The sequence below is a fragment of the Armigeres subalbatus genome, chromosome 2 (genome assembly GCF_024139115.2).
Source record: "Armigeres subalbatus isolate Guangzhou_Male chromosome 2, GZ_Asu_2, whole genome shotgun sequence".
Lineage (NCBI taxonomy): Eukaryota > Metazoa > Arthropoda > Insecta > Diptera > Culicidae > Armigeres > Armigeres subalbatus.
Window position 1 is genome coordinate 111,340,409 of NC_085140.1, and position 15,441 is coordinate 111,355,849.

A 15,441-nucleotide genomic window follows, 5' to 3' on the forward strand; every position below is an offset into this window, starting at 1 on the left:
TATGACGTCCACTACTTTTTGGGATTTCTAGACCCCCTCCCCCTCCTCTGTCACGCTTTTTTGTATACCTAGTACACTCAAAAATAGAAGTAAGCCTGGAAAGATTTAAAATTAAACGTTTTTGTTATTTCTGAATATTATACCTGGCTTAGTTTAAAAATGTATACTATTTACATTATAATTTAAACTAAGCCGGTATAACGCGAATATACACGTAAAAAAATTTAATGTTATATATTATTAAGATTTCTAATACTTTTTTGCTGAAGCAGGCGCCTAATGACATGTATAAGAAAAAACTTATACATCGCATTAGTCACATACATTCCGAAACTTATACCACAGACAAACAGACGTAACAGCTAGAACAATTTGTTTTAAAATCCATCGCCCAGCTATTTTACCACCACCTAACGTGCATGTTGTACGAAACAAAGTTTAGTACGACAATGTCAACAGAAGGCGCTAGTGTGAGATGTCAAATACAAAGGTATACGATGCGCGCGCCCCTGGATGTGAAACTCCCAAGCAGTTGAATTCAAAACGACCGTTGAGCTCATGGTCGATGGGAATTTCCTCAGTGTTACGTCTGTTTGTCTGTGCTTATACTTTTCATTAACTTATGAATGTTTTTTGATATGGGATCATCCATTAGGTGGCATAATGAAGAGTATAAGTAGTTTCGAATGGTTTTTTGCCATAACATATAAGGTTATTTTTTTACGTGTATATTTGGTTTGTATAAATCTGTCTCTAGCAGAATCAGTTATTTTCTTCACGCGCGTAGTGAATTCATATCGAGTCATCGCCATTTCTTTAATTATTTATCTACAAGTGTTTAAATATATTCTATAATAAACAGCATATGAATTTACTAGTCGATAACTGTGAGATACTGAGTTCAGGTTAAAATATGTTTGTGGATGTTCAATGTAAATTATTTTTCCTTGTAACAGCAACGGCATCCGAAATCGAAGATTTTTTTGGGCGTCATCAATTCTGGATCAACGGACTCCGGAGGAAGTCGAGGAGGAAGTTCTGCACATCTTCATCAAAAACTGAGGAATGAATGGGCGTGAAGGCATGAACGAGCAGCCAAACAGAAGAGGGGCCAACATGGCTTGGAACTGCAACGCCAGCGGATTGTGGCGGTCACCCTTGTGCAGCCGGTGACATCGAAGATCTTGATGTAATTTATGCCGTTCCGATGAAACTCTTGCAGGAAACTAGTCGGAAAAATCGTAATGCCCTGTCACTTTTGTGGATCAGTTGACGAGAGGAAAAGACGTGTGTCACCCTCACTCGCTGCTGCATATTTTTTGACCGATTTTTGATGCTGATATCTCGGCTAAGATACAGAACGTTTTTTAAAACATAATTGTTTTATTCCGGTGATATAGCCGTACAATTTACGCCCTGTTATGAATAAATAAAGATGAAAACACTAGATTGTTTTGAATTTGATTGGCACCATTTGAAAATAAAACTAAGAAAATGCATACATAACCTAAAAATCCTGGATCATAATCTGCTCGGAAAGATAATCTAAATAATAATAAAGCTAACTTATACTAATTCACAATTAACTGAAAGTTATACTATCGCGGTATAGGGCACTGCACGGAAACATCTCTTTCTCTTTCGTTCTTTATAACTTTTGACGTTTACTGGCCTTGTTGTTTTCTAATTTCTTTACAGCGAGAAAGAGACAAAGCAGTCCGTGCAGTGCCCTATTGTTGGATCATATCAAGACAAAATTTTAAAAACGACTTATCTGCTTTTGTAAACAAAGATTCAAACGACGATTTGACGAATCTGATAGCTCTCCCATGCAAACCAACACCATCAACAGGTAGCGGAAACCTTCACCTACCTATTGGTGGTGTTGGTTTGCGTGGGAGAGCTATCAGATTCGTCAAATCGTCGTTTGAATCTTTGTTTACAAAAGCAGATAAGTCGTTTTGAAAATTTTGTCTTGATATACGAGTTTGGGGTCAACCAGGTGAATAGTCAGTATGACTTTCAACCTATTTAGTATAAATTTATTTCTGAGTGTACATGTACTGTCACAAAATCTCAGACCCCCTCCCCCCCTAAGACCTGTGACATCATTTTTGAACGACCCCTATCCATTGTGTTTAGCCCATTTGAAAAAAATTCCGGACTATGGCGACTATATTATTCAGACCCCTCGTCCTTCAACCGCGATTTCTCGGCGAAAAGGTTTGTTTTCCTTTTTTGTCACACCAGTTGTTTCTATAGACGAATCCAAGTAAAAATAAGAAGAAGACACACGACGGTGTTAACTTTGACAGATCTACAGCACAGCATAGGAAGATCATTTAAAATGCTTATAATAAATTCTAGAAATTGTAATTAAAATCTGATTAATGTAGGGTACGGAAAAAGTTTTGAATTACATATTGGGAAGCTTATCTCAATTTTTTAAATATTTTCCAAAAATGTATCTATCATACAGTTCGGAACTTTTTCCGTATCATACTTCAATCAGATTTTAATTACATTTTGTCTAAAATGATTTTCCTATGCTGTGCTGTAGGATCTGTCAAAGTTAACACCGTCGTGTGTCTTCTTCTTATTTTTACTTGGATTCGTCTATTTCCTCTCTCTGTCGCTCGCCCACTCGTTCACTTACGGCAGTCTTGCAGCTTGATGGCAACGTTCGCCACTTCGCCACTGAAAAGAACGCGAAAAGGAAGCAAGCGCGGAGTTGACATTTTCTTGAGAAGAGACAAACAAATCGATATTTAAAAAGTTACTACACAAGAAGCAGAAAGTCTTTAACGCAATTTTGTATTTATTTTAACTTATATAGTATTAAAAATTATATATAGTTACAAATTTACAAGTTAACATTAATAGCAAAAAGGGCAGATAATCCTAAAACATGAACAACAAAGCAAATAATGGTAAGTGCGATAATCATCGGAAGTCTGATTCACGGTGGCTATCATTTTAGGAAGACTGCGATGTGCACTTGATGCAATAAAAACATGAAATCACAAGGTTCTCTACCTCCGATGTAGGATCGACTCAGGTGGTATTTAATTCATCCTAAATTGTAGCTTGTGTCAAAAAGCAATTGGTTATGTAAATGATCCACAGAAATTATTGTGATCAATTTATTCTTAATGACGATTGCTCCAATGAGAGAGAATTCAAAATGTTTGGTTTGGTGACTATCTTTTGAATATTTAATGTCCACGAATATAGCTATAAATCTATTTGAAAAATGATTTTGCAAAGGAGATTAAATGCAATATTTAGATTACTTTATATACTATGGAACACCTTATGAGTAATAGTGTTTTGATTCGTTATTACCTTACGTTCTCTCAAGCGATATACAGGGCTAGCAGCGAATCACTTTGATGATAAATGGAGTCATTGGAGACACTATCAAAGGTTATCGCTATGGGGTTTCCTTTGTCCTTAAACATGTTAGGAGTTAGGTGGTTCAAATTGTATGGAATTTGTGTTGACGTTTATTAGTATTTAGGGAAAAAGTATTACTAAATGATACTTTGTCAAAAACGACAGTGTAAATTTTCTCGTTTCTACCACTATCTATGATGGCATTAGTGATCGAAGTCTCTAAGCAAAGTTACCATATTTGCATTTGTATATCATGAGGCAAACACGATGATGGTCTTGCGCCCATGAAAGTAGTAACAACTTTTAACCAGAAGGTCTTGTTTTGTAATTGTTCATCTTAATACCGCTAAGCAAAAAAATGGCCCTTTTTTCGTATAATCCAATTTCCAGGAAATAAGTAGCCACCCACAAAAAATGATCCGCTCTACTTTGGTCAAAATTCGTTTTTTTTTTTTGGTTGAAAATACATGGGATGGGTGGGAACTCAATTTATTAACAATGAATTATTGGCAGTGGCTGATTTTCTACCCGCCGCTGTCACATCCAGGCGCTATAGTATATGCGCAAAATAGCCAGCAAGAGTTAACCGCCAGAAATTTGTATGGCGAAAGTCATCTAACGCGGGTTTTCTCAAAATAAGGAACTTTTCATGAAAAATATTTGGTACCAATTATGTAGCACGGTGTCCGCTACCATGCCTACCAAATATTTTTTTGATGAAAGTGCTTAATTTTGAGAAATCGAACCTTAGATGCCTTTCGCCATACTGATTTCAGAAAGTTAACTCCTAGTGTGCCGCTGTAAGCACGCTCAAAGCAGGCGATTCATTGATTTCCGAGGTGTGATGCCACATTCCCGGTCCGGTCAAGTTTATCTTTCGGATTAGAAATTTTCTCGACTTCTCTGAGCATAGATTACATATCATTGGTTTTGCAACACAATTTCGGTTTTATAAATATATTTTTTTACATTTCAGGTTATCCCTATGATGCGGCTCAACAAGGCGCATATCAGCAATATATGAACAGCCAAGTAAGAAATAATTTTGATTTAACAATCAAATCCATACTAATCAAATGTCCTAAGTAGGACAGATTTTGTGAACAATCCGCGAGCTTTGCCAAACCGACGTTAATGGGTCCGTCCTTCTTTATTTCTTTTTCTTTCATCCATTCTAAAACTTTCTTCTATGTTCTTTCTTTCTATTTTTATTTTTTTGCCTTTCTCGTATACTAAGTATACGTAAAGGCTATAGGGGTGATCGGGGCAATATGGGCCACCTAAGGAAATCGTTCCGAAAAGCGCTGAAAAGCTAAAAAAAATCATCCTTCAAAATGTAGTTGACTTATACTAGGGAGTGTTACCTTTCGTATTACGTCGATGAATGATGAAATGTGCGTTTGGAAATTGTTGGAATGCACTTTTGAAAATGTATTGATTTCAATGTGTGTTCCCGACTATACGGGGCAATATGAGCCACCATTTGGGGCAGTATGGGCCACCCATCCAAAACGTTTATTTAGGCGAAAAAGGTATCGTAATATGGAAGAATATGATATTCCTACAACAGTTGTGAGTATTCCATACCAAATAAAATTAAAAAAACGCACAACAGCAGACTGAACCGATTTGCCACTCTTCATCGTTTGAACAGCCACATTTCAATTGGCCAATGGTCATTTTTTCTGTTTCAATCGCAGTAATGCGCTGTTGTAATTTTTCCGTAATGAATCTTACATATATGATAATATTCTTGTATTTGACTACTGAAATTTGAACTTGTTCGTATTTTAAGGCCTGATATCTTTCTCTGTGCAGGTATGCCCATATTGCCCCATAGAGACTGGTTTTGGAAAAAAAAAGTTTTATGATAAATTCAGATTTGTATCAATACAAACATGTGTGTACAATATTCAATTTTAATATATCTTTTGATTGCGGTGTATTTTTGACCTGTATTTTAATCAGTTTTGTGTCAAAACCTTATTTATAAACTTCAAATCATATAATAATTTTGCCTATGCAGCGAAAATTTACATTTTCAAGTGTATTTTCATGTTTGAATTGAATTTTAATGCGGTTTTCACGTTGATGCATATTTGTAGCATCCTCTTGAAGATCATATAACTTTTACATGATAAAACTTGTCAATAAGCTCAAAATGAGGGTGGCTCATATTGCCCCGTATGTTCATATTGCCCCTACTACCCATGTTCGCTTTTCTCTTTCTTTTCCTTTGTTTTCCATTTACTTCCTTCATTTCTATTTATTTTTCTTCCTTCTTCTCTTATTTTTTTCTTTTTATTTTTGCTTCCTCCATATTCATTCTTTTTTTCTCTACCCTATTATATTCCTGTATCTTTCTTTACGTTTTTTTTCTTTTGTGCTAGTTTTTTATCCTTCATTAATTATTTACTTTCATCATTTACCTGTAGTCTTCTTACCACACTTTTCTTCTTTCTTCTAAATGTTCCACGCTGTTTGCATGAGTTCGCATGTAGTATACCTCTGATTACTATTAACTATTCGCATCTTCTAGGTTGATCACCATTTGTCAAGTAAACAACCTAAGACGCGTCTTTTCCCAGTCCGGCATAATTGCAGGATTTGCAGTCCAGATATCTCCTGGTTGCATGAAGCCACTATTTTGAAAATTAGATCTACTCTTGTACAATTCATCACAACTGCAAAGCAGATGTTCCGAGGTTTCACGTAGCATGTTACACAAACGACAGATATCATCTGGCCAATATTTTACAAATGATATCTGCTCGGGCAGTGTCCAGTTATTAGGCCAGTAAAGGTGCAAAGAGCTCTCTTGCTGAAGTCTAAGCACTTTTTGGTTACTGAAACATTGGGAATTATAAATCTCTTTGATTGAGCACACTTTTCGGCACCCACCCAAGTAACCATGGAGCTATATATGCATTAGAGTGGGGCGCAGTTGTATGGGAAAACGAAAACTTCGTCCGATCAAGTGAGATCAAGGTTTTTCTGAATCGTTGTGGGACCCCAATCAACTGTGCCAAATGTGGGCTCGATTGGTTGCGACCTCGCATGCCGCATCGCGTTTTAAGTTTACATGAAGATTAGTACCGTGGAGGCACCATATTTGACGCAGTTAAGACAATTTTGAAAAGAATCATTATTTAAAAAATAATTGCAAAGTGGATTCGCTTAATATTCTGCATAACGAGCTTTCTACTATTATAGAATGTGTACAAATAATGAAACTTCGAAATATAAGTTCATTTCTTAGTTTCTATATCTGTGTTTATGTGGTAGGTACTTAAGGTGCCCAACTTGACGCACTAATTTTACCATGTTCCTTATTTGACGCAAAGTTGTTCCTAATTTGACGCACTTTGAAACTATGTTAAAACTCAATCAAATAAACGCCTTATTTGTTTATTATATAATGACAGTGCAAAAGAACTTTGCACTGTATAAAATAACAAGTTAATTCATTTTACAAAGCAGCATTTCATTTATTTTTGTTCAGTTGTTCTGCAAGTTATATGCTATGTGGCATGTAAGTGTTTTGTTAGTTTCATGTACCCTACACATCAATCAAAATGTTTCTCAATTCGGTGTAAGAGTCATGTCAAAACATATATTCACGGGATAACTAACTTTGACATTTCATTGCATAACCAGCCTATCATGGTCTGTTGCATTTGTAATAAAAACCACTTTCTTTGGTAATCTGGAATTTTGTATCTATAAACTGAGACAGATACAAGAAACGCAACCCGTAAATGAACCCTTTTAGAACAACGTTGAAGCGACCAATATGCAAATGTTACTTGACTGGCAGATATATCTCAAAAATATGAGCTGTCCGTCTATATACATTTTTTTCAATAAACTATTAACGTAAACTGAAGCTTATATAAGAAAGTCAGGCATATTTTTCTTTGATTTCCTATTCAGGGTTGCCTGACTAGTAGCTTGCATAGCAATAGAGTAATTTATTAAAAATGTGTTAATTTTTTTGGCCTGTTAGAATTTTGTACAGTGAAAGTAAATTGAATTGTGTGATACTAATTTATTATGTAATATTATTTTCTCGCGAGCAAAACCCATTTTTCTTCTAGTTGGAATTTTTACTTTGTGAAATCATTCCGAATATCTCCCATTGGCTCCAAAGTCCTATACAATCAATAATTTTGAAATAACACTCAGTTAAATTATTGATACACGTAGTTCAGCAGTTCTGGCAGAATAAACGATCTTCGAACAACCAATCTTCGAAGCGTTATAACTTTTTCGTGGACGTTTCAGCAACGTACCTTCTACAGTAAAGTTTTTCGGCATCCTTAGGGTTATACTTTAACGTAATGTCCCACTTGGTTTACGATAAACTGAAACCTCTAGAAGTAGAAAGGCAAAATATACGTTCTCCCATACTAATTTCCATACAAACTTCAAACGCAATGCGGAAAGCGAGGAAGCAACCAATCGGTCCCAAATTCTGCACAGTTGTTCAGGACCCAGAATGGCTTCGAAAAACCATTGATTTGAAAAAATGACCATGACGCTCCACTCTAATATGCATGCAAATAATATAGCCATTAAAGCTGACTTAAAGTGGAAAAAGGCCCCTTTACGACCAAAATAATGCTTCATTACTTCGACATGTTGAAATAAAACATAAGTAATGCATCGCTGCATTCGTAATGCTAAACTACTGTATCGTTGCTTGGGGAAGATCCATAAAGTACGTCACGCAAAAATTGGCGATTTTCAACCCCCCCTCCCCCCTTCGTCACACTTTTTGTATGAAACATCTAAATTTTTTGTATGAGTCGTCACGCGGCTCGAAACCCCCCCTCCCCCCTTGGAGCGTGACGTACTTTGTGGATGGCCCCTTGACAGTTGATCAATAAATACATCTTTACATCGTTAAATTTAATCTAATGCAATAAGCATTAAATATGTTGATCTGTGATTGATTACATGTAATAATTAATGCTTGGTGGTTACTTGGGCAACCAGTTGGTCATCAACCTTTGTGTGTGTGTGTGTGTGCTACGCATTGCTCCCGTTATAGCAATGGACACTAACCTTTGCAGTTTTGTTAGATCACTCAATTAAACTATTAACTTTGTGAAAAATACAGAGACCTTAACAATAACACGTATACGTATATACCAATCTAGCTGGGTAGGAAGGCATCTTCAATCTCTGTTCAGCAGACATCTATTTGAATGCAGAATGGGCGGTTTTAGATTTCAGTTTGGGTAGCCATCACATGACTATAGAAACAAAAATAGCAGCGCAGAATAAGACAAAAGTGAAGTTCGTATACAATAAGAAACAAATAGGAGAACAAATAGCAAAGTTGAACTCACATGCAACACAAACTGTAGAGGATCTTTCGAAACAGGTTAAAATAATTGAAGCCAATAAGAAAAAGGATAGGAGAGTACCTAAAATGTGGTGGTCAAAAGAAGTCGACGAAGCGTGGCAAAAGAAGACGGAAGCACGCAGAGAGTTTAATAGGAATTCGACACAGGACAATCTAATAGCATTAAAAAAGGCAGCCGCCTTCCAAAGAGCAAAAAGAAGCGAGGTTAAGAAGAAATTTGAACATTTTGCAGACGAAATCACACCGTTCACAAGCTCCAAGGAACTATGGTTAAGAATAGGTAGGATCACAGGAAAAAGGACATACAAACAAGAGAACAATGTGCTTTTCGACGACAAAGAATTGACAGAGGAATTTTTCGATACCCACTTCGGCCAGAACGACCTACAAGTAGACAATCCGTCGCTATGTGTTGCACAAAATCACATTAAGAATAAGCTAACATGGGATAGGATTCTTGCCAGCAAAAAGAACAGATCAGCACCAGGCGAAAAAAGGATCAGCTACGAAATTCTGAAATGCTTACAACCCAGCGTCACCGAGTGCGTAATACGTGACATAAACGATATGTGGATGAGAGGCGTCTTAAAGGATGAACTAAAAGTTATTCGAGTTGTTGCCACACCGAAACCGGGCAGGGATCAATCCTCGCCACAAGGAAACCGACCAATCTCATTGATATCTACACTAACAAAACTCACAAATACAGCAGTACTTGAACTACTTCAGGATCATTTGGATAGTAACAGGATACTTAAGCCAACTTGTTTTGGCTGCAGGAAAAATCTGTCGACTACCACAGCACTGGCTCACGTGACGAACGCCGTTCAACAAAACAAGAGAGAGAAATGGATAACAACGATGATTTGCGTTGACCTTAGTAACGCATTCAACGCAGTGAATACACAAAAACTTCTGGCCAAGATGGTAAATTTAAAAGTTCCAGCGGAAATATCCAATTGAGTTGCTTCATTTCTACAGAACAGAGTCATCACTTTCCAAATGAGGGACAGGATACTGAAAAGAACAATCAATAATGGGCTACCACAGGGAGACGTCTTATCACCGACTTTATTCAACATATTATATACGTTGAGCTTTCACGACATCGAAGAAGATTGAGTTGTTCAGGTGCAGTATGCAGATGATTTTGCCATTATGATCCGAGCAAAAACACTGGAACAGCTGGAGAATAAAGCACAGAGCTTCATGGACAAATTTGTAATGGCAGCTTCTGAACTCGACTTTCATATAAATCCAGAAAAAACAAAAGCTATAACCTTCTTGAACAGCAACAGAGAAATAACATAAAAATCAACGACGTGAAGATCGAAATGGTTCGGACGCATCGATATCTTGGAGTCACTTTTGATCGCGGCCTAGGATTCGGAGTGCACAATAGAGAACTACAGGAGAAACTATCGCATCGACTGAACATGGTTAAGGTTATATCTGGAATAAAAAATGGTTCCCATCCACAAGTGATGAACAGAATATATGAAGCACTAATAAAAAGCGTTATGGAATATGGGTGTGTAATACATAACAATGCTAGTCCAACTAATCGGAACAAATTAGCAGTCACGAACAATCAATGTCTGAGGAAAGTAACTGGATGCACTCGTACAACACTACTGAACGCCTTACTGGCAGTGGCCGGACAAGCGCCAGTAAGCATTCGACAGGAGTACGTCACAAACAGAGCAATAACCCGATACATGGAGCAAAATAATATCTTGGCCTTCTTGAGCTTACCGTACATGACACTGAATCCTTCAAATACATACATGGAACCTAACACATAGAGAAATTTTTGACAATATCATGGTCAGTACGAGCTACCAATGGTCATGTTTAGTTCATATTGAACCGAATACTGATTATACAATCAAGCCATGTGGTGAATTTCAAATTCACCACACGGTTTTCTACTCCTATCATCAAAAGTTCAAATCTAGCGTAAAAATTTTCGTACAATGCTGAAATTAAAATCGATTGTTTAGCATGAGTAAGGAAACGATCTACGAATGTTTCTTCCCCATGGGCGTTGTGGTTCTCTCAATTCGTGCTCTTTAAAAATCACTAGAAAAAGCACGTGGTTTCCAAGATGACCGATTTGTGGCTTTGTTGTATAACCACCTTAATAGATCTAAATTACACTTCCTATATAAGGTAACTATTATCGTTTGGATCAACAAATCTTTACAGAATCTTCTAAACTAGTAGTACCCATAAATCAATTCGTTAATTTTCCGTTTCAGATTCCAGCGCACGCACAGCTACCGCCATCGTACAACTCCGTGGTGACGAGCATGACACCAGCCGGTTATCCACCATATCCACCGGGGATTGTCCACCAGCAGCCGTTCTACACCAACAGCTGGAGCGTGAATCCGTCCGCGCAACAGGCTGCCCAGATGCATCAGTTCGCTCCTCACCATCTTCCCCCGCCGCCACCGTATGCCGCTGCTACTCAACAGGCTGCCGTTGCGGCCATTTCCGCTCAACCCGTACACCACCCGACGATGTACCAGTATCCGATTGCGACTGCTCCGCAACCACAGCCACCACAAGTGTATCAGCCTCCGATGTATCAAGTGCAGGTAAAAAAAATCACTTTTGCTAATACCTAAATAAGGGGATCTCAGCCTTAAAATTCTATCCGCAGGGTGCTATGTACGACGCCGGTGCGCGATTCGGAAAAGGTGCCGGATCGGCTACGATTCCCCCTCCGCCACCCGGAATCGCTCCCAATGCGGCCCAGATTGCCGCCATGCAAGGCCAACAAGTTGTGATGACCAAGAAGAAGAACAACTTCCTGCATGGTGGTAACGGAGCTGGCTTTACATTCTGGTAAGCTGGATTGTCTCGTCACGCACTCACACAAACACACGTAGAAGGCTTTTCTGCGGTGCAAGCGGTTTTTTTTCGTTCTGCGCGCTTGCTCAGCGACACCCGGAAATCCACTAAATATACAGTGATGATGATGATGAAGATTTTTTCTAGTATAGATTGGTTCAGTTCAGGAGCGTATAGCCCCGTTCGATTTATTTACACCTGGCAGGTAATATTTTTTGTTTCCTGCTGCCAGGAAAAAATGCCATTGATGTATTTCAATTTGTAGTCAATTTTTTTGTTCTCCGTTGTTCATTTCCATTTACAACTAGATTGTACGTTCTGACCATTTATTATATGAAAATTAAGAGAAAAAAAAACAATAAAATTCTGAAATGAAACGAAAGCGAATTGTGTATGACGACGAAGTTAGGCGATGCAGAAAATAGTAACTACTACTACCTACTACAAAAAGGAGTTTATTAAATAATTATTAACCACACGGTAAGATGAAAACAAGGTAAATGTAAAAGACTGTTCCAACAGTCGACCACAGTTACAATGTACCAAATTAACGAACATGCAGCAGTTATCAATTAAATTCGAATGATATAGCACAATTATTATTCACAAAAACAAAACTAGTAACAGATGACAGAGAAAAAAATGCTAATCATAGCTATGAAATAAGTTACAGAAAACAAAAAGCACATTTAAAACACGTAGCAAGGAAGGTGATTTCGAGATCAGTTGAAGAAATATGTTTAAAAAAACAGTTGAGAGGACGAATTACCAACACACATTCAAACCATACCCCCAACTAGTTAAGACGGTTCAAAGGCCCCTGAGTTGCGTTACCATGTCTCACAGGAATAAACCAACTTATTAGAGCAATCATGCCTATATACAAAAAAAAGATAGCAATAGCAATACCAAGCCCTCTTCGGCAAATGAAGCAATAGTTTGGGTATATCCTCCGGCGTGATGATAGGTGAGAAATAGGTACGACCTTTATAACCAAAAGACAATGCCATAAGTACTACGGTACAAGAATTATCTCCTCATGGATCGTTGTGTTCTGATGCAAACAGTCATCTACTTCCTCTCGTTGCTTTCAAAAAAAAATCCGTTTTCCGTGTTTCGATAGATATTCTATGGGTTGTATTTTTATTGTTCGGCTCACAACTAAATTGATTGATTCTACAACGAATTGAATTACAAAATCATGATCATTCATAAATATCTGGTCCTACATTAGGTAGTTTCAGTTAAAAACCGAAGTGAGCTCTCGTAACATTCGAATTTTACTCCCGATGGAAAAAAATCGACTATCGCAAGAGCTCACTTCGATTTTCAACTAGAACTAAAATGCTCCGAAGGAATTTAATTGTTTAGAATTTTTTTATAAATAATTTTCATAATCGAACTACGTTTTTTACACTACAAAAAATGTTAATCTAGTTTGAGATCAGCTACAAAATGCAGGGTTTCTCAGTGCGATTACATCTCGTTTCCGGTTTCTTATTCGGAAATCCGGAATGGTAACGTGCGCCTCCGGTTCAGATGAATGCCATGTCAATCTCTTTCTCCTCAAGGAAATCCAACAATGATTTCCAATCCATCCATCCAACGATGATTTCCAATCCATCTGATGTTGAACTTGAGCGGGCAAACGTTCCCATTGAGCAGGCATAACCAGGAGCACTTGTCGATAATGAACATGCCAAGAGTGAATACTTGGAACCAGTTGCTCCGGGATGTAGAGTGGAGCCGATTCCTCCGGAAATAGAGTTGAGTTCTCTACCGACTAAATCCAGGTAGGACTGGTGCTGGACTACGATTCTTCGCGAAAGTCCTGGTGGTACACTTCCGAATTTCCAGAAACTCCACTGGTTGGAAGCAGCCCTTGGGAGTGAAAAAATATCCTGATACTTGAAACGGATTTGGTGGTCTTACGGCTACTGGTATCGATCCATGCGCAGGAGGTCGTTGGTTCAATTCCAGGACCGTACCATTATTTTCCTTGCTCGTACACCAGTCTTCTCGTTCCATACTGTGTAAATTTCCGCATTGTTCGCATGTTTTAGCAATCACTAGCAATAGAAATGTATTCCATACCGTTGCAATCTTCTATCTAAGAAGCGATAGGTCTTCAACTTAACTATTTTAGCAATATTAGAAATGCGTGGAATAGCGTGTTTCAGCATCTAATAGTAATACACACTCATTGTTATCCCCCTTCACATCGGCAACCCGTTAACTAAGACGAACCTCTGTCATAGAATTAATACCAAAAAAAAAATCCGTTTGTGCAGTAGTGTTTTCGGCCTGCACATCATTCACTATACCCGAACCGTTACACAATGGTTCGAGGGCAGCCAAAACCTCAAAAATCGAAATTCGTAATTCGTTCGGAATTATATTTTTCTCATTTCATATAGAATACTCATGTGATTCAAATTAAAAAAATTGAAGAAGTTCTGTTTTTTCAAGACTGCCTGATTATATACCACGTAGACGGATTTTGATCAGTTTACCATACCCCGCTCCATTAGCGTGGACAATCGACACTTTTGTTTCATAAGGGCGAAAGTCGCAAACGTAAACAATGCCTTTTCCTGCAAATTCCTCAACAACTAGGACCGCTCACAGCTAACAACCACTTGGAACTAGCTCCGCGCCTTCTACCGAACGGAAGTGGAAAATACCGTCAGAAGTCTCTAATCTTCCTGGAATCAGCAGAAGAGATTAATGTTTACGTTTGCGACTTTCGCTCTTATGAAACAACAATGTCGAATTGTTCATATGAATTTAAAAAAAATGTGTGAGCCGTGGACATCCGCCAAACCACCCCTTCCTCCTAAATTTCCCACGTGGTACATGGACAGCCCCTAATAATAAACTGTGAACCAATTGAGGAAGTCGAGAATTCCCACGGATCAATTGACGAATCCAAGAGATAAAAAGGAGAAGACATGCGATGGTGAGAAACAACAAAATCGTTCATAGCGAAGTATACGGCGGCGATTTTAAAATGCTCGTATAAAATTCTAAAGGTATTCTAATTAAAAACTAATGAATGTAAAGTGCGAGAAAAATGAAAAGCTAGATTTGGAAAACATTATTCTAAAAAAATTTTTTTTTTCGTGTAATGCACCTAAAATATAGATTTCCATTTTTCTCGCACTTTGCATTGATTAGTGTTTAATTAGAATTGGTTTTTAATTTTATACGGACATTTTAAAATCGCCGCCGTATACTTCGCCATGAACGATTTTGTTGTTTCTCACCATCGCATGTCTTCTTCTTTTTATCACTTGGATTTGTCAATACTTGAACTGAATATCTCTCCCTGCGTTTTGATTAGGATTATTCAAAAGATCAATCGACATGCCACGCGATGCTGTTTATCTTTGTTTTGTCACTTGTGACGGCTAAGATTGCTCACTTTCCATCTCGCTTACCACGCGGTGCTTCTTGTTTGAACCAAAATGATATCATTTGAACATTTTCGTCCCTTCAACTCTACACAACACTCGTAGTACATATGACTAATTGAGTATGCCGCCTGGAAGTCAATAAATATTAGTAAACATGGTATGGCATGCGTAAGCATATTATGCTTAAGAAATTCATCAAGAATTCGCCGAAAGGTAAACAAGTCTTTTACCCGAAAATCAACATCAGCGTAGTTCTTATCTACAATGCGTTCATTGCGTTGATTTGTTTAATTCTATTTCAGTAAACAGAAATGCGCATCGACTTCCCGCACATTTTGTTCGCTGATTATATAAAAGGCTGTTTACTGTGAATGGCACATACTCTTTTTCATGCTATTA

At 37.8% G+C, this 15,441-nt stretch overlaps 1 protein-coding gene across 1 annotated transcript; it reads left to right on the forward strand.

The window, feature by feature from the left end:
* The first annotated feature begins 2,676 nt into the window (after nt 1-2,676).
* On the forward strand, nt 2,677-12,008 carry LOC134210666 (DAZ-associated protein 2). Its single transcript, XM_062686845.1, has 4 exons — nt 2,677-2,930; nt 4,373-4,428; nt 11,029-11,370; nt 11,436-12,008. The coding sequence occupies exons 1-4, from the start codon at nt 2,909-2,911 to the stop codon at nt 11,622-11,624; spliced, it is 609 nt and encodes a 202-aa protein (XP_062542829.1). The 5' UTR covers nt 2,677-2,908; the 3' UTR covers nt 11,625-12,008.
* Nucleotides 12,009-15,441: the final 3,433 nt, after the last annotated feature.